Here is a 27326-nt window from a genome sequence, read left to right as displayed (position 1 = left end):
GCTATGGCACAAATTTCTGTGATCAATGTGCAGTGTATATGCCATTTTTAAATTCAGGAATGCAATTACAACTTTTGTTTTTCAGTTATTGGATTTCTTCAGGATTGCACCATGGTTTTACCCATCCAACTCCGAATGGTGGTTATTTCTGAAGGAGAAAATGAAAGCTAATGAAGAATTATCTAAGGTAAATCACTGAAACTGTTGAATTGCCCATAAATGTTTTAAGTTATTCAGATCTCTGTACTAACATGTATCATTTAAATCTTTCATCGGGGATAATCTACTTGAAATGTGACTCATTTACTTTCCATGGCAGTATTGTAGCTCATGACTTAGAGTGTCAGTTTTGAGTGACATATTAATTATTTGACTGACATATTACATTAGTTACCTGTTTTTGCTAACAGAAGGTGTTTTCACTGTTACCAAAAAAGTCAGCGCACGTCCCGAGCAGCCAAGCTCCTCCCCCGGAACTGCATTCTACTCGGCATTGCTTAAACACATGCCTGTGAGCATCTGTGCTTTATGTCGATTTATTTTGTGCATCTGTTAGCAAGATGAGTTCTAAGGTATCGGAAAAGCGTAAAAGAGCATGTAAGGGTGTTACACTTAGCGTAAAACTAGACATAATTAAGTGTTTCAGTCGTGGTGAACGGAGTAAGGTTATAGTGAGTTTGGCTAAGGGTTTGTGGAAGTTGACGAAGATGATGTTGAAGAGGTTTTGGTATCCCATGACCAAGAGCTGACAGATGATGAGCTGATGCAATTTCAAGAGGAAAGGATAACAATTGAAACTGAATGCAGTAGTGAACAGCTCGAAAGTGAAGTCGTCCAGGGACTGAACGTGAAGAAATTGCGTGAGATTTTCGCTGTGATTGACAACGCTGCAATGATTGAAGAAAAGTATGACTTTAATTTTGAAAGGGTACGTGGGTTTAGGGCATATTTGCAGGATGGTTTGAGTGCTTGCAAAGAACTGTATGATAGAAAAATGCGCGAGGCTAAGCAGTCAAGCATACTGTCGTTTTTCGAGCCTTCCACATCAGCCACAGCAGATGACAAACCTCAATGTTCGACATCGAGGCAGGCAGACAGAAGAAGGTGACCTGCCTGCCCTGATGGAAAGAGATGACAATGAGATGACACCCCAGTGTCCTCTACCTCCCACCACTGCAACCTCCGACGACTCAGCCTAACACACCATCATCAGTCTGCTTGCTGTCTTCCTGATTCCAGTAAGTGAAACTACACTGTACATACATTATTTCTACTTTATGTAGGCTGTGTATTTTTATGTGTTATTTGGTATGATTTGGCAGCTTCATAGCTTAAAGGTTACTGGAGAGAGTGCTGCTGAGAGCGCTTGCTTGAGATTTTTGCTATGCTAGACAGTGCTGTAATGATTGCTGAAAAGTATTTCTACTTTATATGGGCTGTGCATTTATCATATGCTGCTTTCACTGTTATTTTAGGTTTTATGTGTTATTTGGCATGATTTGGTAGGTTATTTTTTGGGTCTGCGAACACTCACAAATTTTTCCCATATTAATAAATGCTTATTGCTTCTTCGCTTTATGACATTCCGGCTTACAAACCGTTTCATAGGAACGCTCTACCTTCGGATAGCGGGGGAAACCTATTTATGTTTTTTTGGTTGAATCAATTGGTGGAATGTTCCAAAGTGCTCCGCTTCTGAGAAAAAAAGTGAATAAGAGAATCCTATCAGAAAAATTATGATATATTTAAAACGTACCCACTCTTTAAATTGAAAGTATTGCTATGATTACTCAGGCCATTTTTAATTTCTGGGTTTGATTGACCCTTGGTTATTTTGTGCAAGGCAGGATATTGCCAGGTGTGATGTTGTGCCATCACTGAAATGTGGCTGAAGGATGGTTGTAGTTGGGAGCTGAATGCCCAAGGTTACACATTGTAATGGAGGGGTAGGAAGGTAGGTAGAAGGGATAGTGTGTCTCTACTGGTAAAGAATGGCATCAAATCAGTAGAAAGATGTGACATAGGATTGGAAGATGTTGAATCCTTATGGGTTGAGTTAAGAAACTGCGAGGGTAAAAGGACGTTGATGGCAGTTTTATGTAGGCCTCCCAACAGTCGCTGGGAGGTGGACCACTGGCTACAACAGGAAATAGAAAAGGCGAGGAAAAAGGGCAATGTTATGCTAGTCATGGGAGATTTTAACATGCAGGTCGATTGGGAAAATCCAGTTGGTAATGGATCTCAAGAGAGTGAGTTTGTTGAGTACCTATGAGATGTCTTTTTAGAGCAGTTTGTCATTGAGCCTACTAGGGGATCAGCTATACTGGATTGGGTGTTATGTAATGAACTGGAGGCGATTAGGGAGCTTAAGGTAAAAGAACCCTTAGGAACCAGTGATCACAATATGATTGAGTTCAACTTGAAATTTGATAGGGAAAAAGTCTGATGTAGCAGTATTTCAGTGGAGTAAGAGAAATTACAGCAGTATAAGAGAGGAGTTGACCAAAGTAAATTGGAAGGAGCTGTTGGCAGGGATGTCAGCAGAGCAGCAATGACGCGCGTTTCTGGGAAAAAATGAGGAAGGTGCAGGTCGTGTGTATTCCATAAATGAAGAAATACTCAAATGGTAAAATAATACAGTCATGACTGACAAAGGAAGTCAAAGCTATTGTAAAAGCAAAAGAAAGGGCATACAACAAAGCAAAGAGGTCTATAAGATGATGAGAGGCATTGATCATGTGGATAGTCAGAGGCATTTTCCTAGGGCTGAAATGGCTGCCACAAGAGGGCACAGGTTTAAGGTGCTTGAGAGTAGGTACAGAGGAGATGTCAAGGGTATGTCTTTTACAGAGGGAGTGGTGATTGCGTGGAATGGGCTGCCGGCAACGGTGGTGGAGGCAGATACGATAGGGTCTTAAAAGAGACTTTTGGATAGGTACATGGAGCTTAGAAAAATAGAGGGCTATGGGTAAGCCTAGTAATTTCTAAGGTATGGACATGTTCGGCACAACTTTGTGGGCTGAAAGGCCTGTATTATGCTGTAGGTTTTCTATGTTTCAAAACTTAGTGGGAAGATAGAGGATTGGGAAATTTTTAAAAACCTACAGAGAGCAACTAAAAAATCCATTAGAAGGGAAAAGATGAAATACGAAAGCAAGCTAACAAATAATATCAAAATGGATAGTAAAAGTATTTTCAAGTATGTTCAAAATAAAAGAAAAATGCAAGTGGATATAGAACCACTAGAAAATGAGGTAGGAGAAATAATAACAGGGGACAAGGAGATGGCTGATGAATTAAATGAGTATTTTGCATCAGTCTTTACTGTGGAAGACACTAGCAGTATGCCTGATGTTGTGTGTGAAGGAAGAGAAGTGGGTGCAGTTACTGTTACAAGAGAGAAGGTGCTCAAAAAGCTGAAAGACCTAAAGGTATGTAAGTCACCTGGACAAGATGAACTGCACCCTAGGGTTCTGAAAGAGGTAGCATTAGAGATTGTGGTGCCATTAGAAATAATCTTTTAAAAATCATTGGATTCTGGCATGTCACTCCATTCTTTAAGAAAGGAGGAAGGTAACAGAAAGGAAATTATAGACCATTTAGCCTGACCTTAGCAGCTAGGAACATGTTAGAGTCAATTGTTGAGGATGAGGTGATGGAGTACTTGGTTACACAGGACAAGATAGAACAAAGTCAACATGGTTTCCTTCAGAGAAAATTCTGCCTGACAAACCTGTTGGAATTTTTTGAGGAGATCACAAGTAGGATAAACAGAGGGGATGCAGTGAATGCTGTGTATCTGGATTTTCACAAGGCTTTTGACAAAGTGCCACACATGAGGCTGCTTACCAAGTTAAGAGCTCAAGTTGGCTGCCAGTAACTAGTGGTGTTCCACAGGGGTCGGTGTTGGGACCACTTCTTTTTATGCTGCATGTAAATGATTTAGATGATGGAAAGTTTGTTGCCAAGTTTGCAGATGGTACAAAGATTGGTGGTGGGGCAGGTAGTGTTGAGGAAACAAGTAGGATGCAGAGGGATTTAGATGGATTAGGAGAATGTGCAAGAAAGTGGTAAATGAAATACAATGTTGGAAGATGAATGGTCATGCACTTTGGTAGTAGAAATGAATGTGCAGACTATTTTCTTAATGGGGAGAAAATCCAGGAATCTGAGATACAGAAGGACTTGGGAGTCCTTGTGCAGAACACCCTGAAGGTTAACTTGCAGGTTGAGTCGGTGATAAGGAAGGCAAATGCCATGTTAGCATTCATTTCAAGAGGTCTAGAATACAAGAGCAAGGAAGTGATGCTGAGGCTTTATAAGGCGCTGGTGAGGCCTCACCTTGAGTATTGTGAACAGTTTTGGTCCCTCATTTTAGAAAAGATGTGCTGGTATTGGAGAGGTTCCAGAGGAGTTTTACAAGGACGATTCCAGGAATGAAAGGGTTATTATACGAGGAACGTTTGATGGCTCTGGGTCTGTACTCGCTGGAATTCAGAAGGATGAGCGGAGATCTTATTGAAACCTTTCGAATGTTGGAAGGCTTAGACAGATTAGATGTGGAAAGGATGTTTCCCATGGTGGGGGAATTTAGGGCAAGAGGGCACAGCCTCAGGATGGAGGGGCACCCTTTCAAAACAGAGATGCAGAGAAACTTCTTTAGCCAAAGGGTGGTGAATTTGTGGAATTTATTGCCACACGCAGCTGTGGAGGCCAGGTCGTTGGGTGTATTTAAGGCAGAGATTGATAGGTTCTTGATTGGATATGGCATCAAAGGTTACGAGGAGAAGACCAGGAACTGCGGTTGAGGAGGAGAAGAGAAAAGGATTGGCCATGATTGAGTGGCAAAGTAGATTCAATGGGCCAGATGGCCTAATTCTGCTCCTATGTCTTCTGGTCTTAATATCAAAGATGTTGCAAATTTTGCTTATTTGTTTATGATGATTTTGGCAAGAAGTTCTGACAATTATTTTGCGATTTTTTTTGTTTATATATTCGGAATATGAAATATTAGATGTAAGACCATAAGACATAGGAGCAGAATTAAGCCATTCTATTTCACAGTTTTGTCATGGCTGATTTATTATACCTCTCAATCCCATACTCTTGCCTTCTCCCTGGAACCTTTGACATCCTCACTAATCAGCAACCCAATGACTTGGTCTCCACAGCTCTATGTGGCGATGAATTCCACAGATTCACTGCCCCAATCTTTTTTTAATGTTTAGCCATTTCCACCCAGATAATTCAAGATTTTGCAGGAAGAAAGAGAACAAATCTGCATGGAAAAAGAACAAATCTCTATTTTCTCAGTGTTAATCTAAAAGGATAGTAACAATATGGAAATCTCTGCTACACATTGACGCAAAATACACTATTTAAAGAATGTTACAATTTTTAATTCACAGTGACTAAATAAAATATAGATTTGTCTTTCAGTTTTAATGTAGCAACTCCTTCAATTAATATGTGAAAAGTATAAAAATGCCTGAAATAAGGCAAGCAGAAACTAAAGCCTTTCAATGCTGAGGCTGAGGAGATGAACTATTACACTTAAATCTAATGAAATACTCGTACAGTGATTAAAATGTATTTGTCCAGATTTTCTCTCTGACTAATCAGACTTTAGTTCCTATTTCTTTTTGCAGGTTGGCCATGAGAGACCACCACAAGCTGCCAAAACAGTGATGTGAATGAAACAATTGCTACAGTCATAATAATAATGGCCAGCTGGAAGTTTTTCATGCACATTGTTCTTGCTAGGTTTCTGCTGGTGGTTTTAACTCTGACTGAAGAATCTACTAAATTACCAGTTTAGTCAATCAACAATTCTACTTTTTCCTCCTCTTTGTGCTACCAAATCAATATTTTAGACCATGATTCCTTTCAACTTGTCTACTTGAGTCTGAGTCTCCAAAATATGGTCAGAGTTATTGGTTTCTGATGAGTATTTCATTTGTGCAGCTAAAACACTGGAGAATTCACTATATTGCATCAGCCTATGCAGTTTGTGCCTTTGAATCATATGGTCTAAAATTGCAGTGCCTCTTGCAATCTTTGCAAACAAGATATCCATGGCTCCTCTCAAAAGGTACTAAACTGCCTCCTACCTAAGGCCCTGTTATGCTGAAGCAACTCCCTCTTTACACATTTCCAGTTTCCATAAAGAAGTAAGATTCATATAAAACAGCAAAATCATATTTGGGTTAGTAATTTGATCTATAAAAGAATGATGTGTCAAAAATTTTATAAAGATGAAAATGTTACAAAACACAGCTAATCTGAAAAACCTATCAGGTTTTCCATCTTAGTTCTAGCTGTTTAGAAATAAGTAATGATACAGGATTAAGTCTGAGGTAATGACCTGCTTTCTTTTAATCAGCCTTCTGCATTGTTCTATCTAATTTAGTAATCCAGATGGGAACAGCTTTGTGATAGGTTTTGATTTTCACTGTTGGATAATTAGAACAGTCATTAATCTGTGAATCATGTAACATCCCATTTGGTTACTGTTTGTAGTAAAACAAAATTATTTGTACAAGTAATTAATGTAACCATCTAAGTATCAGAAAAGAGAACCCTTTTGTATTTATAATGTACTTTATTAACGCTCAGAAATATTTATATGTTTATGGTATCCGTGACATGATCCCATAATGTGCACTGATCACGGATACTGAAATTGAATTTAGACCTTTGATTGAAAATGCAGCCCTTCTGAAAATTCATGGAAGTTTTAAAGTGTTTTTCTAAATTTGTTTTGTAATATGAGCACCGCTGATTTGTATTATCCAGTCTGAAATGATGTTAGGACATTATCAGCTATGTCAGGTAGAATTACATATTTGTATGGAGATCAGACCAGATCACGGTGGCATACTTTTCACTGATGGTCATTAATAAACTGGATTTCAGCATCATCCTATCATCCATCACTATCCATTTTCACTGGACTTTTTTTTTGTTCTATTTCAGAACTTTCCATTGTGGAACACAAATTATAATCTCCTTTATAATAGGATCTGGCATAGTGGATTAACTAGTCTGTAGTCTCTACAATGTCCACCTGCAGCATAGAAATAGGAGCAGGAGTAGCCCTATTTAACTCAATCATGAGTCTGAATAGACCAGGACTTTTTTATCAGGATAAATGGAGGCTGAATGATGACCTTGTAGCAGTATATACAAGGGAGTAGGTAAGTTGCATGGTCAGTCTTTTTCCCAGAGTCGGAGAATCTGATAACTATAGGGTGTAGATTTAAAGCGAGGAGAGAAAAATATAGTTGTGACCTGAGGAGTAACTTGGGTATACGGAACAAGCTGCCAGAGAAAGCTGTAAAAATGAGTTGTTTTGGAAAAAAAGAAGAGTTACATGAGTGTTGCACAACTCTAAGTTTATTCTTTGTGCAATCCCATTAAAGTTTTCCAAGCTTTCTGTTATTGTACAGTATATTATATTATAGTGTATTATTGTATATTTATAGTTTATTCCAACATTTTCTTATTAGATTAACTAATTTGTAATTCACTATATTCCCCATATTTTCTCTTCTCCTTTTATAAATTAAATCTGCTATCCTCTAATCTGTAGAAACTGTATTAGGATAAAAAAAACAATGAGATGACCACCAATGCATTCACTTTTTCTACGGCCATGTTCTTTAGTATTCTGGGTTGTAAATTAACAGGGCTTGGGGATTTGTCAGCCTTCTACTGAATTGATTTGTCCATCATTATTGCTTTACTCACACTAAATTCCTTTAATTCCTTGCTCTATCCTGTTCCTAATGTATTTAAGAGATTATTTGTACCCTCCATTGTGAAGATAGAGCCTAGAACATAGACATCTACAGCACGTTACAGGCCTTTTGGCCCACAATGTTATGCCAACCATGTAACTTATTCTAGAAACTGCCTAGAATTTCCCTACTGCACAGCCCTCTATTTTTCTAAGCTCCACGTACCTAAGAGGCTCCACCACCATCACTGGCAGTACACTCCACGCACCCACCACTCTCTGTGTGAAAAACATACCCCTGACATCCTCTCTGTACCTACTTCCAAGCACTTTAAAACTATGTCCACTCGTGTTAGATCAAGTGTTTGTTGAATTGTTCTGCTACGTTTTTGCTCCCAATCATAATTTGCACCTACATTTTCCTCCACAGGCATTCACATATTTACAGAAGCTTTAACAATCAGGTTTTATTTTCTGTGTAAGATTACTCTTGTACTCTGTTCATCTCTCATCCAACCCTTCCTACAAGCTTTAGGTTCTTCTTTGATGAATTGCAAAATACTCCCAATCCATACTGATTATTTTTTCTGGCCATTTTTTAGCCTGCTCCATAGATCTAATACTATTGCTAATGCCCTTCTTAAGCTATAGTTGAGTTGTTTTCCTGATTTATTTTTGAACCAGACAGGAATGAATGACTGAATTTTGAAACAGCTGCTGAAGCTGGTAATCTGGAATAAAAATATCCCAGTAGGCCAGACTATGCACAATTAACTCGAAGAAACTTAGGCTGATTTTACTTATTATTTTGCATTATTTTGCCCTATTAGTGAAATACCCTTTGTTTCTTCACATCACCCCACCTTCTCCTTTACCTTGACTAAGCAGTTTTCTCTTTTTATGTGATAAAGGGTACAGACCTGACATTTTAACAGCTTCTCTTTCTAGAGATGCTGCCAGACCTGTGGCCTGAAGTGTCATTCACTTGTATATTTTAATATTTTCAACTTCCCATACAGTGTCAACTCATTAAATTCTCTGGATCTTTCACAACTATAGATTCAGGAGTCTAGTTTCTAAATTTACTCTTGTATTCTCCATCCGAACTAAGAATTCTATCATACCAAGGTTATTCTTCCCTAAGGAAGCATAAGAAGATTGTTATTTTTTTCTTTCTCATTGTAGTCTAGGACAATCTGTCTCCAGTTAAGCTGTATTGATCTAAACATTCAGAATCAGGTTTTCTGTCACCAACATTAGTCATGAAATTTGTTTTGTGGTAGCAGTACAGTGTGGGCATAACAAATAGCATAAGTTTACAATTACAAATAAATTGTGCAAAGAGGAATAGTGATGTATGCTTATGGGTTCAAGGACCATTCAGAAATCTGATAGTAGAGGGGAAGATGCTGTTCCCGTCCTGAAACAAAAGCTGCAGAACCTGGGCCTCTGCAACTGGATCTTCGACTTCCTAACCGGAAGACCACAGTCTGTGGGGATTGGAAATAACATCTCCACCTCGCTGACGATTAACACTGGCACTCCACAGAGATGTGTGCTTAGCCCACTGCTCTACTCTCTTTACACCCTATAGTTCAAACAGCATCTATAAATTTGCTGATGATGCAACCATTATGGGCAGAATTTCAGATGGTGATGAAAGGGCGAACAGGAGCGAGGTATACCAGCTAGTTGAGTGATGTCACATCAACAACCTTGCACTCAACATCAGCAAGACCAAACAGCTGATTGTGGACGTCAGGAAGAGTAAGACGAAGGAACACATACCAATCCTCATAGAGGAATCAGAAGTGGAGAGAGTGAGCAGTTTCCAGTTCCTAGTCTCAATATCTCCGAGGAATTAACCTGGATGCAACATATTGATGCAGCTATAAAAAAGGCAAGGCAGCTGCTACATTTCATTGGGAGTTTGAGGAGATTTGGTTTGTCAAATGAAACACTCAAGAGACTACTACAGATGTACCATGGAGAGCATTCTGACTGGATGCATCATCATCTGGTATGGCAAGGGGGGCATGGCTACTGCACAAGATCGAAATAAGTTGCAGAAACTTGTAAAATTAGTCATTTCTATCATGGGTACCAGCCCCCGTAGCATCCAAGACATCTTCAAGGAGCAGTGCCTTAGGAAGGTGGTGTCCATCATTAAGGATTCCCACTGCTCAGGACATGACCTCTTCACACTGTTACTGTCCGGAAGGAGATACAGAATCACACACTTGGTGATTCAGGAACAGCTTCTTCCCCTCTACCATCTGATTTCCAAATGGACGTTGAACCTATGACACTAGCTCACTACTTTTTCATTTCTGTTGTTTTCTACTACTTATTTCAACTTCACTATTTAATAGACATACAGATACTTAACGTAACAGTTTTTTCGCTATATTTATCACGTATTACACTACTGTTGCCATGAAGTTAACAAATTTCATGACTTATGCCAGTGATATTAAATCTGATTCTGTTTCTGATTCTTAAATAATAAGTGTGGGTCTTCAGGCTCTTGTACCGCCTCCCTGAAGGTAGTAATTAATAAGAGGACATGTCTGGGATGGCAAGGGTCCTTAATGATGAACATCACTTTCTTGAGGCACTATCTTATGAAGATAGTGACAGAGCTGGGTGAGTCTACAACCCTTTGAACCCTCAAATGATTCTGTTCATCAGCACCTCTATACAAGACGGTGATGGAACAAGTCAGAATGTTATGCGTGGTACATCTGCTAGAATCTTTGGTAGAACAGCACTGTAGCATAGCAGTTAGCATAATGGCATTATGGTGCCAGGGACCTGGGTTCAGTTCTATCGCTGCCTGCAAGGATTTTGTATGTTCTTACCATAGCTGCATGGGTTTCTTCCAGATGCTCTAGTTCACTCCCGTACATGTTAGGAGTTTAATTGGTCAAATGGGATTAATTGGTAGTGTGGGCTTGTTAAGCTAGATGAGGCAGTTACCATGTTGTTTCTCAAAATAAAATAAAAACCATATCTCTGCAAAATCCTCATGAAGAATAGCTGCTGGTGCATTTGTCCTGAGTGCATCGATATGGTGCACATACAAACCGGAAACAAACATCTCCCAACTACCCCTTCCTGAAGTTCACAATCAGTTTATAGGTCTTGTTACCGTTGAGTCACCACTTAACTAGACAGTCAATTTCACACTTTGTGCCTCCTCATTGCCACCAACACTAAAGTCCTCGGTCAATGTGTAGATGACATTTGAGCAGTGCCTAGGCACACAGTCATGAGTGTAGAGAAAGTAGAGCAGTGGCCTAAATGAGCATTTTTGAGATGTGCCTGTGTTGATTATCAGCAAGGAGGAGATGTTGTCATTAGTCTGTATTAACTGTGAAGAATCTATCCAATTGCAGAGAGATCCAGGCTTTGATTCTTGTTGATTGAATTGAAGGTACATCCTAGGAATTTATCCTTCACAGCATTATTTCTGAATTGATTTGACCAGTCATTTACTAGATTATAGTTACTCACTGTTACTGTTGTACTGTATTTGTGTATTTCTCTAGTTTTCTGTTTACTTCCACTTCCTACGTTAACAGTGCTCTTTAGGAACTTATGGACAACATCCACTAACCTCTTCTGTCATTTGGAGTTTCTTACCCATACAAATTCCACATTTTGATATTCTAAGCCAAAACCCATCTTCACCATTGCATTTTAACATCATAATCTCACTTTTTTTCTTTTAGCCTGTCCTCCCTAAATATTAAATATTCCTACAAGTTAATTTCCCATCCTTGGTTATCTTGTAGCCACGTCTCCATTATAGTATCAATCAGTGTGTTATTTCATTTATTGTACTGCAAGCATTCCGGGCACTGAGGCATAATGCCATTACACTTATGATTTTAACATAATTGCGGTAGTCCTCTTTGCTTTTTATCTGCACAAAGGCCCTAAGTGCCACTTGTCTTTGTTTTCTCTGCTTTTCCATATTTGGTTCTACTTTTCCGTCTTTCATTTATTTTGATGTTTCTCCTTCCCTGTCTGTGCTCAGGTTCCTCACCTCCTGCCAGTCTAATTAAATCCTCCAGCACAAAACTAGTAAATACCTCCGCACCCCTTATTGAGTCTGTTAGTGCTGGTCCTGGTACTGCCCAAGTGTGATCCGTCTAATTAGTAGTGATCTCACATCCCCCAGATTCAGTGCTGAAGTCCTACGAGGTTCTACCTTCTCCAGCATTTCAAAACTTGAACAAGTGTTGAGACCTTGGTTTAAGATCATCACACAAGTATGATTAAATGTCAGTTCAGAATAACTTGGGTCTTATGATTTATTACTTGAACCCAAAATGTTTCTACCCCATGTTCTCAGGTAGCCAACTGATTCAAGCTTGCGCTCTTGGAAAGAATACAAATTTTGCATTCTCCACAGCATTTTCTCAAGATTACTTGATGGATATTGAATCTGTAGTATACTGACTTCATATGAAGATAAAAATACTTTGCCATTTTTCACATTTTTCTTGACTGTTGGATTGTTGGAATTTTGGCCAGAGAACAAACCGTTAACAGTAAGGACAGCAGTTTCAGCTGAGAGGTAGTTTCTTTGACAATGTAGCACCTGCTCAATGTGAAGTTGAGTGTTTAAATGATTTAATAACACTTAAATGGATAAGCTTTCTAAGTTTATTGAGTGCTGCCACTATATTTGTCATGCTAATAATATTCATTTCATCATTTTACATTGACCCACAGAGAAGCTTTTTACCATAACAAAATATAGATTTGTTGAAGTATGGAGAGTGGCCATACTGTTTTGAATATTAGTGCAGTTGGTTTTGTTCCCTCGCCCTTTCCATTCCTTTCATATACTTATTGCATTTTGTTTGGAAAAACTGCTATTGATTCTACTTCCATGATCTTTGAGACAGGAAATGTTAAATTACAAGTATCTGCTGTGAGAAAGAATGTTTCTTCATCTCACCTTAAATCTGCCTCCTTGTTTTCCACCTTCAACTAATGGAAAAATCTTTATTGAGACAATTTATTTTCTGATCACATTACCTCTGCTGTAAGGAGAAAAGCTCCAGCTTTTTCATCCTGCCTACATAAGTCATCTCTGGGACCATTCTGACAAATCCTTTGTCCATCCCTTCCAAGGCTAGACACTTTTTAAAAATTGTGTCTGGAAATGGACACAGTATCTGTGGTTGAATCAGTGTTTCATAGGAGTTCATAAGAACTTGGCATCTCTTCAGCATTTTCAAACTCTTTTCTCTGCTTATTCTACCACCTTTAAATATTTGTGCATCTATATATCTATGTCTTTTTAAAGCTTCACCACATACTCTTTGGACCAGGTATTCCCCTTCTTTCTCAAGGAGGCTTTGACTGCACCCTTGAGGAGTTTTTTTTTGTACATGCCCAACTCTCTCGCCATATGGCAGTTTAAATGAACAATGCCTAATGGAGCCAGCTAATTTAATTGGAACCTCAGTGCTGGAAGTATCAGCCTGGTAGAGCATGCTAACACTGGTTCTCTTATCCTTTCTTTGGATTTGGAGGATCTGTGATCTCAGTCTCTGAGACTGTTGTGAGAGTATCCGTCAGTAGGGTGCATCCATGGTAAGCATCTGGCCCAGGTGGCATACTTGGCCGAGTACTGAAAACCTGTGTTAGTCAAGTGCCTAGAGTGCTTACATACATCTTCAACCTCTCACTTCGGCAGCCTGAGGTACCTATCTGCTTCAAGTTGCCGTCAATTATACTGGTGCCCAAGAAGAATGTGGTAACCTGCTCCAATGACTATCGTCAGTAGCACTTGCATACGTCCACTGTAATGAGAGGTTGGTCACAAAACATATCAACTCCTGCCTAAGGAGTGACCTGAACCTGTTCCAATTTGCCTACCATGACAACAGGTCAACAGCAGATGCCATTTCATTGGTTCTTCCCTCAGCTCATGGGCACCTGGACAATGAAGATGCCTATGTCAGGTTGCTTTTCATTGACTACAGCTCAGCATTCAACACTAACATCTCCTTGAAACACATTACTATGCTCTGAGACCTGGGTTTCAGTACAAGTGGGTCCTCAGTTTCCTAACTGGCAGACCCCAGTTAGTACTGATTGGCAACAACATCAGCTCCACATTCACCATAATGCTGTATGCTTATCCCCATGCTTTAAACTTATGATGGTGTAGCTAAGTACAACTCCAACACTGTATTTAACTTTGCTGATGACACTGCTGTTGTTGGCTGAATCAGGGAGGGAGATTGAAGATATGGTTGAGTGATGCAATAACTACAACTTCTCACACAACATCAACAGAATTGAAGAGCTGATTATCAACTACAGGAGGAAGAAGCCATAGGTCCATGATCCAGTTCTCATCGGGGGATCAAAGGTTTAGAGGGTCAATAGCTTTCATTACCTTGGTGTTATGTCGGAGGATCTGCGCTGGGACCAGCACACAAGTGTTATCACAGACTTTCTGAAAAGTTCTATAGATGCACAGTGAAGAGTACCCTAACTGGTTACATCACAGCCCAGGGATCAAAAATGCTACAGTAAGTGGTGCATACAACTCAGTCCAACACAACAAAGCCTACCCCACCATTGAGTCCATTTATATGGAGGACTACTACAAGAAAGCAGCATCTGTTGTCAAGGATCTCCACTGTCCAGTCCGTGCCCTGCTCTCTGGACTAACATTGGGCAGAAAGTATAGAAGCCTTAGATCCCACATCACCAGGTTCAGGAACAGTTATTATCCTATAATCATCAGGCCCCTGAAATGGCATGGATAACTTCATCTACCGCTTCTCTCATCTGATTATATCTATAACCTGTAGACTCACTTTTTCTTTACTGCTCATGTTCTGAGTATTATTTTTATTTGCTATTTGTCTTCTTTTGCACATTGGTTGCGTGTTAGTCCTTGTCTGTTTATATGTAGATTTTTGTAAAATTCAATTGTATTTTTTCCTGTAAATGCCTGCAAGAAAATGAATTTCAAGATAGTGTATGGTAACATTATACATACTTTGATAATAAATTTACTTTAAACTTTGAACTTGCCAATTTTCTTGAAATCTATCCATGTTTACCATACTTTAGTTTCATGCCTTGATTAATTTGGCAATTTTTAAAATCTCACTCCATATGTGATTGTACTTAATACATTCTAACTTTTCCTTACTAGGCAATGGCAGTAAAGGACTCTCTGCCTATGAACTACTACACTGTTTTCCACACCATTCAACCACTGCTGACAAAAGATTGTATTATCGTTTCTGAGGGTGCCAACACCATGGACATTGGCCGTACCATCCTCCCTAACTACTTGCCAAGGCATAGGTAATTACCATTATAATAATATCAAGGTTACTTAATAGAAAACTTCAAAAAGTTGCAGAATATTTAATTTAACTTTTGTACCTCTACAAAACTCCCAATATTTTGTCCCAATGTTTCACATTAAAGGAAGTTTCAAAGAATGCAAATGATTGTATCCAAGAAGTTTTACATATTCTCAAAAGATGTTGTCATGCATAGAAATACTATGCTGGGTGCACACATTCACTCACACTTGGGTTGCAGCTACCAAAATGCATTTCTTGTCACATTCTTGGAGATACATTCTCTGATGACTTTTGATTTTCAACTAATTAATACTTAAAGGAGATAGGGAATTGATGTGATTAAATGGATGCTACAAGAAATGTTAACCTAAACACCAAGTACAGTGTTTGCTGAACATCTGAAAACTGGAATATAATGGAAATAATGATTTCAGTTCACACCAGTTGAAGAAACAATTTCATTTATAATTTTTCAGCTGTGAAAGCCAAGTTATTATGTATTTTTAAAGCAGAGGTTGATCGATTCTTGATTAGTAAGGGAATCAAAGATTATGGGAATAGGGTTTAGAGGGATAATAAATCAGCCATGATGGGCAAACTTGAGGATCCAAATGGGCTAATTCTTCTCCTATGTCTTATGGTCTTTTGCTCTGAACTCCTTGAGAAAGGACATATTATTTGTCCTTCTCTCCTGTGGCGTACTCTTTGCAAACAGAGAATACAATCCCAGTCCAAGGGTATGACATTCAAAAATGATTTGTTCACTAGATGTGGATGCTGATGAACAGACCTGCGTTTATTAACCATCCCTAATTACCTTTAAACTGTGGAGGCTGACAGGATCAACCACACTGGCTGGGCCTGGATTTACATGTAGACCATACTAGGGAAGGCCTGTGGATTTTCTTTCTTGAAGAACATTCATGAAGTAGTTTACAACCATCTGATAGCTTAATGAGTATTGTGATGAAGAACAGACTTTATTTTGAATTCCTCATTTAATTTAATTTGTATCTCTCGGTAGTCCAATACTCTAGTTGCTGGTCCAGTAATTTAACCGGCATGCGCTGACGTTTGGGAAGCATTGTGCAGTTTGGAGGTTATTTGCCACTCATCAATTATACCAAACTGTGAAGGTGTGTGAAGGAGCAAATATTGACAAATATTGCAGCATAATTCAAGAAACAAGACTGGAAATTAAATGCATTTTAACAAAGATGCAAATGAGATATACTCAGGTCAAAAAAATCAAACCACTTTTAGCATCTTAGAAAATATGAAGGTGATCAAGATGGGAAAGCAAAGGGATCAAAGGACACTGGTGAACAAGCCCTTAACGAAATCCCACATAAAAGTGGTAGAAAAACCACAGAAAGTGTTAGATGCTAATTCAAATTGTGATTATAAATTTGAGATTAACAATTCTTGCAGGATGTGGAACCAAGAGTGGAGACATGATAAAGATGAGTAATAATCTGATTGAAAGGGAAAGCAGGTTTGAGATGTTGAACTGTTGTTCCAGTACTGCTGTACAATTTCTTTATAATGTTGTTGCTTTTCAGCACGTATCTAATTTGTGTTGTTGCCATTAAAACTGTGCAAAATTCCATCTGCTGCCTTTTCTTTTAGGTTGGATGCTGGCACTTTTGGTACCATGGGGGTAGGCCTAGGTTTTGCCATAGCTGCAGCGTTGATTGCCAAAGATCAGACTCCACGTCAACGTGTTGTCTGTATTGAAGGAGACAGTGCATTTGGGTTTTCTGGGATGGAAGTGGAGACCATGTGCAGGTAATGTATTTAACATGGAGCATATGAAAGAAACGATCTTTTGTATTGTTGTGTATGTATCAGTGCTGGTGTTGAGAAAGAGATTATTTACGTTTTCAATATTTATCAATTGTGAAAACTCAAGGCTGGAGGTTCAAAGAAAAATTAAAATGGTAACATTAAAAATGATAAAGTTTAAAATTAAAATGCCATGAATTCATAAATAATGATTGTGCAACATCATGGTGGATTTTCAAGTGGTGAGACTATGGTAATTTCTTCAGTTTCTCTCTGGTGTATCCATTTCAGGACACTGTTTCTGTGGCTGATGAGGCCAGTGTGGGAACCACAGAGGAGAGAGAAGTGCTTGGTGGAGTGTGTGGGTGAGGAGCTTGGGAAGTGCCCCTTCTGCCACTGTTGCAGTGGTTCCTTGTGCTTCTGATCAGTGGATTTGAGGTTTTCAATGCCACTCCTTTTTCTTTGGACCAGGGATTTCCACTCTTTCTCAAGGAGGCATTGACTACATCCTTGAAGAGTTTTCTTTGTCCACACACATATTTCTCACTAAGTGGCAGTTAAAATGAATGATATGACCTGCCTGTTGGAGCCATTTAGTTTAATTGGAACCTCAATGCTGGAGGTGGTCCTGGGAGAGGATGCTAACACTGGTTCCCTTATCCTTTCTTTGGATTTGGAAGATTTTGCAGAGATAGCATTGATGGTATCTCTCCAGTGCTTTGTGGTATCTGTTGTAGGTTATCCATATTTCAGAGCATACCTCAGGGTACATTTCAGGGCAGGGATCATAGCTGCCTGGTAGTTTGTGAACTTCCTGCCAGGCTTGAAGTCTTGATCTTCAGACAACTGAAGGCTGTGTTAGCACATTTGAGGACATTCAGTGAATATCATTGTCTGCTTTCATTGGAAGGTGGCTCCTGAGATATGGGAAGTAACCTACATTTTTAAGTTAAGTGGCAGTGTGGTTTGTTTGGAGGATGCAGTGTGCTTCAGGGATATATAATCAGGTTATCGGAATGGCAGGGCCTTTTTAACTATTTGATTTTCAATGTGTATTTTTAACTTTGTGTCTACACTTAGGCATTTTATTTACTTGAATGTATTTTAATTGGTCCTGATCTTTCTGAAAACTCTGTCCGACATTGTTAAGTGATTTTGCTTTCTCACATTGCTTCAGCAGGAATCAATCATTATCTTACTAACATAAACAAAACAAAAATCAGGGTCCAAGTCCATAGCAGCTCAAAGCAGCTGCGCAGGTTGACTCTGTGGTTAAGAAGGCATTTGGTGTGTTGGCCTTCATCAATCATGGAATTGAATTTAGGAGCTGAGAGGTAATGTTACAGCTATATAGGACCCTGATCAGACCTCACTTGGAGTACTGTGCTTACTTCTGGTTGCCTCACTACAGGAAGGATGTGGAAGCCATAGAAAGGGTGCAGAGGAGATTTACAAGGATGTTGCCTGGATTGGGGAACATGCCTTATGAGAATAGGTTGAGTGAACTCGGCCTTTTCTCCTTGGAGCGACGGAGGATGAGAGCTGACCTGATAGAGGTGTATAAGATGATAGCCATCGATCGTGTGGGTAGTCAGAGGCTTTTTCCCAGGGCTGAAATGGTTGTGACAAGAGGACACAGGTTTAAGGTGCTGGGGAGTACGTACAGAGGAGATGTCAGGGGTAAGTTTTTTACTCAGAGAGCGGTGAGTGCAGGGAATGGGCTGCTGGCAACGGTAGTGGGGGCAGATACGATAGGGTCTTTTAAGAGACTTTTGGATAGGTACATGGGGCTTAGAAAAATAGAGGACTATGGGTAAGCCTAGTAAATTCTAAGGTTGAGACATGTTCGACACAACTTTGTGGGCCAAAGGTTTTCTACTTTTCTATGAGTCAGAGTGGCTATTTGAGATTTATTGCTTATTCAGTCCAAACATGTCTGATCCTCTATTCTCAACATCAAATTTCTTACTCTTTTCCTCTGCCTTTTGATACATCCTTCTGTAATAATTGGCCACCACCACTTTCTGTGATGGATAATTCCATAGGTTCACACAATTGAGTGAAGAGTCTGACCCAATATCCTGAGACATTGCCCCTATTTCTAGATGTCTCATCCTCCCTGTATCTGGCCTGTCAGGCCCTGTTGGAAGTTTCTACTGTACATTTCATTGAGATCTTCTCTTATTTTTCTAATTTGTGCTGAATACAGACCTAGATAACCGAACCTCCCTCTGGACAGCAGCCCTATATTCCAGGAATCAGACTGGTGAACCTTTGTCCCTTATTGCACTTCTTAGTGCCTCTTCACCTTGATCTAGGCTGCTGGACTAATACTCATTTTGTCATGTCTTTTACAAATCCGTGTGAAGTCAGCTAACTCAGGTAAAGCCTTGCTTATGAAGTGAATAATGAAGAATAATAAGTCACAGTCAGCACATGAAACTTCTGGGGGAGAAAATGTAGTGAATTACCAAATTATTTTCTCATACAGTAGATTACTTTTCATCTCATGTATGCAAGACTTATAAAGCAGCGGTGCTACATTTACTGCATGCAAAAAAACAGACAAAATTTCTGCTCAAAGGCATTGGTGTTCCCATACCAGGCCATAATGAAGCCAGTCAACACATTTTCCACCACACACCTATAGAAGTTTGCCAAGGTTTTTGAAAACATGTCTTATCTCCTTAGACTCCTGAAGAAGTAGAGGCACTGTCATGCTTCCTTTGCAATAATATTTATATGATGGGACAAGGATAGGTCCTCTGATATAGTGACACCCAAGAATTTAAGGTTACTGACCCTGTCCATCTCTGATGCTCTGGTGATTACTGGCTCATGGGCCTCAGGTTTTCCTCTCCTGAAGTCTACAATCAGTTCCTTGGTCCTATTAACATTGAGTGACAGGTTTTATTTATTACACCACTCAGCCAAATTTTCAGTCTCCCTCCTGTATGCTGATTCAACACCACCTTTGATACAGCCCACAACAGTGGTGTCATTAGCGGGCTTGCTTATGGTGCTGGAGCTGTACTTAGCTGCACAGTCATAGGTGTAAAGTGAGTAGAGCAGGGGCCAAGCACACATCCCTGTGGTGCTCCTGTGCTAATGGAGATTGTGGAGGAGATGTTTTCACAAGTGAAGACCCTGTTCCCCCTCAAGTCTTCCCTGCTATCAAATCATAGCTGATCTGATCTTGGCCTCAGCTTCACTTTCCTTCCTGTACCCTATAACTTTTGATTATTCTCTAGAGCAAAATTCTGTAAGTTAGTTCCCTAAGATGTTGGTGAGACCTAATTTGGAGTATTGTGTGCAGTTTTGGTCACCTGCCTACAGGAAAGATGTCTGTAAGATTGAAAGAGTGCAGAGAAGATATACAAGGATGTTGATAGGACTCGATGATCTGAGTTATAAGGAAAGGTTGAAAGGGACTTTATTCCCTTGATCATCGGAGAATAAGAGGAGATTTGATAGAGGTATACAAAATTATAAGTGGTATAGATAAGACATATGCAAGCAAGCTTTTTCCATTGGGGATAGGTGAGACTAGAACTGGAGGTCATGGGTTAAAAATGAAAGCTGAAATGTTTAAGGAGAACATGAGGGGGAGCTACTTCACCCAGAGAGTGGTGGGAATGTGGAATGAGCTGCCAGCGGATGTGGTAGATGCAGGTTTGATGTCAATGTTTAAGATATTTTTGGATAGGTACATAATGGAAGGGCTTATTGCCTGGATGCAGGTCAGTGGGACTAGGCAGGTTAATAGTTTGGCACTGACTTGATAGGCTGAATGGCCTTTTTCTGTGCTGTAGTGTTCTATTACTTTTTGTCTCTTTTAGGCCTTGAACATGGTTCAATCTCCATATAGAAAATTCTAATGGTTTACAACCCTCTGGGGGTGGGGTGTGGGAAGTTCTCCTGATCTATGCCTGAAGTCCGTTTTTGAATCTATTCTCCCTCAATCAAGAATCCCCATGTGAAGTAACCTCTTCTCACCATCCACCTTGTCAAGCTATTGACTACACTCTTCTAAACTTCAATTCTAATCTGTTTGTCCTATCCTAATTAGACAATTACTTCATCACAGAGATCAGTCCAGTGAATCTTCCTGTGCACTACCTCCTCTCCTCCATAAAAGTACATTGTTACTCTTGCCTCTGTAAAATTGTGGAAAGACTCCTGAACAGATGACATCCAGATCCCTCTGCGTAACAGTATTCTGCAGTCTCCCGTTATTTAATTGTTATTCTACTTTTGTATATTTACTATAAAGTGGGCGACCTTATAGTTCAGTTCTCCACCTGGCAATGTTTTTGATGGACATTTACTTCTTGTTTTTTTGCTAAGCTTGCTTTCTAAACACAACTATCACTTCTAAGATCAAATACAGATGTATCTGGTCATGGATGGAAGTCCGTCTTCAATTCTTAAAATGGAAATGGAAAATAGTTATCAGCTTGAAGTTAAAACAACTTTTCATACAAGCTCTGTATTTTGCAGATGCTCAGTCTGTGCAGAAGCAGGTACTAACTCACTGCACCTGGTTTATTATTGCTCAAGATGCAGTATGAACAATAGGTTGTTTCAAACAGACAAGCTGACTCTTAAGTTACTTAGTTCAAGGAAGTTTGCAGAACATATGGAGAATATTATTTAGCATATCAATAACTGTGTATATAGTTGAAATGTTTATGTACCCAGAAATTAGTTTTACAAATCTTCATCTCCAAAAAACTGCTTTTAGATTATTTGTTTTAAAAGGATATCTGAGGAATTGTCATATGTGTGTTAAGTCACCCAAATCGGAGAAAAAAGAAAGAGCAGTTGAAGTTTATTAGGAACGGGGTGAGAAATATCATGAAGAATCATGGGAAGAAACATGGAGTGAATGAGAATCCCTTCCTCCAGCTTCGGTTTCTGCATTGGGCAATTCATTGTCTGAGTTGTGGTATTGTAAATTCCGGTGTACAAGCTAACCCAGAGTATAAGCCGATCCCCCATTTTCAAGGTTAAAAAAGTGACTTTTTCATGTTACCTTTGTATAAGCCGACCCCTTTTGTAGAGGTTTTTGATTTAACCAGAAAAGATCACAAGATCTCACATCAGTACTCAGCTTTGCTGGATCCGGAGCCTGGAAATTTTGTGTACCAGTACCTGTTAAGAAAACAGGCCTACACATTGTAGAGCGTTATAAGCGAATTCTTAATAAATAAATCAGGGAGGGAAATATTGGATTAGGTTTCCAAAGTAAAAGAATCCTCTAAAATGTAACCCCCGTGAAACTATTTAATGCCCATCGTAATCTCGTTAAAACATAACACGGGGTAGCGGGATCAGTACGTGTACTCAGTATTGAGTTTGCGACCACCATGTACAAAAGATTAAAACGAATGTGATATGATGCTGGCTTCAAGCTGAAGGTTGTTGATTTTGCTAAAGGAACGAATAATTCTGCAGCTGCTAAGAAGTTTAGTGTAAACGAGAGAGAGAGAGAGAGAGTGGAGAAAGGCAGAGGACACGCTGAGGGAAATGCCATAGATGAAATGTACAAACTGCAGGAAAACATGCCAGTGGCCAGAACTGGAAGAAAAAGTGGATCACCAGCGATCGTCTGGATACATTGTTACCAGAGAAATGATTTGAGTTCAAGCATTGAAATAGGAGGGAAAACACCGTGAGGTCAGCGAAAATTTCAAAGCTACGTGAAGTTGGTGCACCCGATTTATGAATAGACGTTGAGGCAAAAAACAAAGATTGCTCAGAAAATTCCTACGGGGTGTTGTTGTTTACGTTCAAGAACGCTACTGGATGGATGAAGCGGGTTGCTTGAAGTGGGCTAAAGAGGTGTGGCATCGACGTCCCAAAGGTTTCAGGAAGGAAAAGTCGCTACTTGTCTGGGACATGTTCAAAGCGCACTTGTCAGGTGAGACACAAAAGCAGCATTGAAAGCTGAAAATACAGACATTGCAGTCATCCTCAGTAGCTTGACATCCGTGCTCCAGCCACGAGATGTGAGTTTAAACAAACCATTCAAAGAATTCATGTGTCGACAGTGGAACACATTTGACTCAATAACAGCCAGTAAATACGACCTGTCTTCCATGTATTCGTTTTTCCAAAGTTGGCACCTTCTGTATAAGCCGACCCCCTAATTTTAGGACCAAAATTTAGGGCCAAATTCTCGGCTTATACACCGGAATTTACACTATATCTTTTTAATTTATAGGCATTGTACCTGTGTTTTTGGAAATCCTTTGCATTTAAGAAATCTTTACTTTGGGTTTTTGAGCTTTGTGCTTTCTTTTAGAAATGGTTTGTGTTTTAGAAACTGGTTGTAATTTGGAAATGTTTTATAATTGTTTAAGATTCAAGATAATGATTTAGTGATTCAAGCTGAGATAGAAATGCTCTGTGAGAATTCAGAAATGTTTAGGATTGAAATTCTGAGTCTTAAATGTCTTTTGAGAATGTGTGGATTTAAAAGTGTATCACAGAAAACTAATGAATTGTGTTTTAAACTATTTTGGTAGCTGGAAGGGAGAGGGAGAGGTAGGGAGAGGGGTCCCACTACTCAAATAGTGGATATTGGCAGCAAAACTTGCCGAAGAGAATATACAGAGAAGTAAACTACTCTTTGCAGTTACAGGATAGTCTCCCTATAGTGGGCGTGCTCATAGCTATTTATATTGGATAGACTTAAGGTCTTTGAGTCTAAAACTTTGTGAACCCAATACCATCACAATTTTTGCCTACTTATTTAGTCCACCTACTTCCCTTCTGTATACTTCCAGTTGACTTCAAATTTTGCTTAGCCACCTATCTTTGTGTATGTATATTCGACCATAATGCATTCAATCATTTAATTTAATTTGCTAAAGTAGAATATAAATAATGGAGGCCTGAGAACTGACCACCATAGCACTCCACTAGTAGCAGTCTACCCACGTGAAGCTTCTGCTTATTAGCTACTTTTAATGGGTTGGTTAACTAACCATGGTGATTCAATGTTTGTGCAGCTTTCTCCTGAGTCATGTCATCCTCTTGCTCTGATTTTTCAGCTTTTGTAGTCACCTTTGGAAATCACAATCGATGATCTGATCTCTTCATACCAAAAGAATTTATCGTCGGCAATTTGCCTAGGTCAATTTTGTGGATTATTAAGCCCCATTTTCCTGCAGGTACAAACACAACTTTCAAAAGACAATTGTGCAGGTATATGAATTGGAAAGATCTGAACATTATGGGCCAGATGCTGGGAAATGGGACTACTGTATCTTGAATGGACATCTTGGCGGCATGGACTATTTGGGCCAGAAGACCTGTTTCCATGCTGTATAACTCCATGACTCTATCTTCAGTTACAGAAGTATCCTTTGTATCTTAAATAGCTAACTAAGAAAGTTCATTGTTACCAGTCTTGAAAATTTCTAAACCTTTTTGAAGAAAGTTTCAAATTTCCACTGCTTATATGTAGTTCCTACTATCACTCTTGAATTGGCAAGTTTTGGATCTCACCAGATTGAATTGAATACCTCCTGTTAAGCCACAATTTTATAAATTCTATGATATACAAAGCATCTTTTATGAGCTGTCATATTTAAGCTCTAAATCTCTGCTATCACTCTGGTGAAACTGTGCTGTGCAGTTGCTATCTTGACCATTTTAAAATTTGCTTTGCAGTCTTGTTGATTATGACTGACAGTTGGATTGTTGTATATTAAAAGGATGTTCTGATTAGCATTAACCATTTGCTTTATTTTAGATATAATCTGCCAATAATAATCATTGTAGTGAACAACAATGGAATTTATTGTGGAATGGATGAGTGCTCCTGGAAACAGATGGCAGAATTGGGTGAGCCTTCAATTGTGTGAGTAATGACAGTTTTTTTTGGGGGGTGGTTAATAAATCTCTTGATGTTTGTAATAAAGTGTAAAATCTTAGAGCTTCCTTTTGAAAGCATAAAGCTGTATCTGGAACTGATTAGATTTCTGCCAAGACCTACAACTGGCTGCTGTACAACAAGCCCTTCTCGACACTCAAGATTTAATTGACTAGTCTGTCAAACTTAATGAAACAGAGGTACATCTGCTTGCTCTATGCCAAATGTAGCACCACATTTCTGAAGTTAATTAGAAACTGGTATCTTGTGGATTCTTGGCTGCGAAACCTGAGTTTCATCCCAAGTTACTGGTTGGGGGTGGGGTGCGTTATGGAGGGAAATGTTTTTTCATTTGCTAATGATCTCATTTTATTATTTTAATTGTGCAAATCCATAATGAAGTCTTGTATTTTACTGCACACATCTTTTATATCACTTATATGTGATTGTCTATAAATAGCCAGTTTATTTTTAAGAAAGTATTGGGGGGAGGGGGGAACAAAAGCATATCACATTCGCAGTCAGAAAGCTAGCTATTCTATTCCCCTTTAATAAAATAAAATGCAGAAAATGCTGGAAGTACTCAGCTGATCAGACAGCACGTGTGGAAAGAGAAACCAAGTTACAATCTTCTGATGAAGGGTTCTGGACCTGAATTGTTAACTGGCTGTCTTTCCTCAGATGCTGCCTAACCTGATGAGTGTTCTCAACACTTCCTTGTTAAGAATGACCAAAAAACATTTCAATGCAATACGTAGAGAGTCCTACCAAGAACAGGTCAGTACTCAAACTTGGGGATATAAAATCAGGCAGGTGGCATGTGGTGGGAGAGCTCTTTGGAAACAGTGACTACAATTCTTTATGTTTCAAGTTAGCTAGGTAAAGGAATATAATTGGCCCTCAAGTTAGGAAATTGAATTTGGGGGAAGGCAGATCTCAACAGTGTAGGAGAGGACCTAGAAAAGTAGATTGGGAGATGATGCTTGCAAATAAAGCTACTACTCACAGGTGAGCCTCTCTTAAGGGGGAGCTAATACTTGCAGGTAAAACAACAACTCACAAGTGGGGCTCTCTTAAAAGGAAGTTAGTTCTTCCAATAAAATCAAAACTGTGCTGGATCTTTGAATGAATCCTATGTATGCCTCATTATAAAAGAGCATTTTACAGTTTAAAATTTTCTTCTCAGACCAGTAATTGAAGAGATTAGCAAATGAAGAATGGCTCCTCTTAGCAAATAAAGGGTTAATATGTGTGTGGAGCCAGATGATGTAGGTGAGGTCTTAAATGAATACTCATTTGTATTATCTCAGAAGAAGAGCCTGAAAGATAGTGAATTCAGGGAGGGTATATAGATAATCTGAATCAGATCAGTTAAAAAGAGGAGGTGCTAAATATCACGGGATATATGAGGGTTGATAAACCTGCAGGGCCTGATTAAATCTATTCCAGTTTGCAACGGGAAGCAACGGATGAGATAGCTGGGCTCTAAAGGAGATTTTTGCATGTTAATTAGTCATGGTTAAATGCCAGAAATTTGGAGGATAACTAATGTTCCTTAATTTAAGAAGGGCCGCAGGAATAGGCCATATAACTGCAGTTTGGTTAGCCTTATGTCAGTGGTAGTGAAATTACTGGAGAACATTTTAAGGGATGGTACTTATGAACATTTGGAAAGGCAAGGTTTGATCATGGTTTACAAAGTCCCACATGGTTGGCTGACCCAAGAGGTTAAGGTAAATAGATCGAAGGTGAGCTTGCTTATTGGATCCAAAATTGCCCTGGTGATAGAATGCAGAGGCTAGAAATGGAAATGCGCTTTTCTGAATGGAAGTCTGTGATCAGTGGTGCACCCTAGGGGGGCCCTGTGCCTGTATTCTTGTTTGCGATATACTCTCAGTAGCCACATCATTAGGTACAAGACTGGAACACTGTGTGCTGTTTTGCTGCTGAAATCCATCCACTTAAAGGTTTGACATGTTGCACATTTAGATATGCTCTTCTGCACAGCTGTTGTTACACATGGTTATTTGAGTTACTGTTGCCTTCCTGTCACTTTGAACTGGTCTGGCCATTCTCCTCTGACTTCTGTCATGAACAAGGTGTTTTTGCCTACAGGACTGCCGCTCGCTGGTTATTTTTTGTTTTTCACCCTATTCCCTGTAAATTCCAGAGACTGTTGGGTGTGAACTCCAGGAAATCAACAGTTTCTGAGATGCAACCTATCTGGTACCAACAATCATTCCACAGTCAAAGTCATTTAGATTGCACTTCTTTCCCATTGTAATGTTTGATCTGAACAACAACTGAACCTCTTCACCATGTCTGCATGCTTTTGTGCATTGTGTTGCTGCCTCATGATTGGATGTTTAGATATCTGCATTAACGAGTAGGTATACCTAATAAAGTGGGCACTGAATGTATATTAACTCTTGGATATGAATGTAAAAGATATAGGACATTTCAGCACAGTGCAGGCCTTTCACCCATTATGTTGCACTGCCCTTTTTCCTACTTTAAGATCAATCTAACCCTTCCTTCCTACGTGGTCCTTCATTTTTCTATCATC

The 27326-nt window shown here is 39.3% G+C and overlaps 1 protein-coding gene across 3 annotated transcripts in view; it reads left to right on the top strand.

Moving 5' to 3' along the window:
- hacl1 (2-hydroxyacyl-CoA lyase 1) overlaps positions 1 to 27326 on the top strand; it is a 108595-nt gene that overhangs the window by 55046 nt on the left and 26223 nt on the right. For all 3 annotated transcript variants that reach the window (XR_012100007.1, XM_073054408.1, XM_073054407.1), the window contains exons 12-15: positions 86 to 187; positions 14934 to 15088; positions 16723 to 16881; positions 24641 to 24748. Coding sequence is in view for 2 of the 3 variants with exons in the window: in XM_073054408.1 (XP_072910509.1) it covers positions 86 to 187; positions 14934 to 15088; positions 16723 to 16881; positions 24641 to 24748 (524 nt within the window). In the remaining variant the exon portion in view is untranslated. The remainder of the gene's footprint in view (positions 1 to 85; positions 188 to 14933; positions 15089 to 16722; positions 16882 to 24640; positions 24749 to 27326) is intronic.

Source organism: Hemitrygon akajei, chromosome 8 (genome assembly GCF_048418815.1).
Source record: "Hemitrygon akajei chromosome 8, sHemAka1.3, whole genome shotgun sequence".
Classification (NCBI taxonomy): Eukaryota; Metazoa; Chordata; class Chondrichthyes; order Myliobatiformes; family Dasyatidae; genus Hemitrygon; species Hemitrygon akajei.
This window is presented reverse-complemented; position numbering and strand designations above follow the sequence as displayed.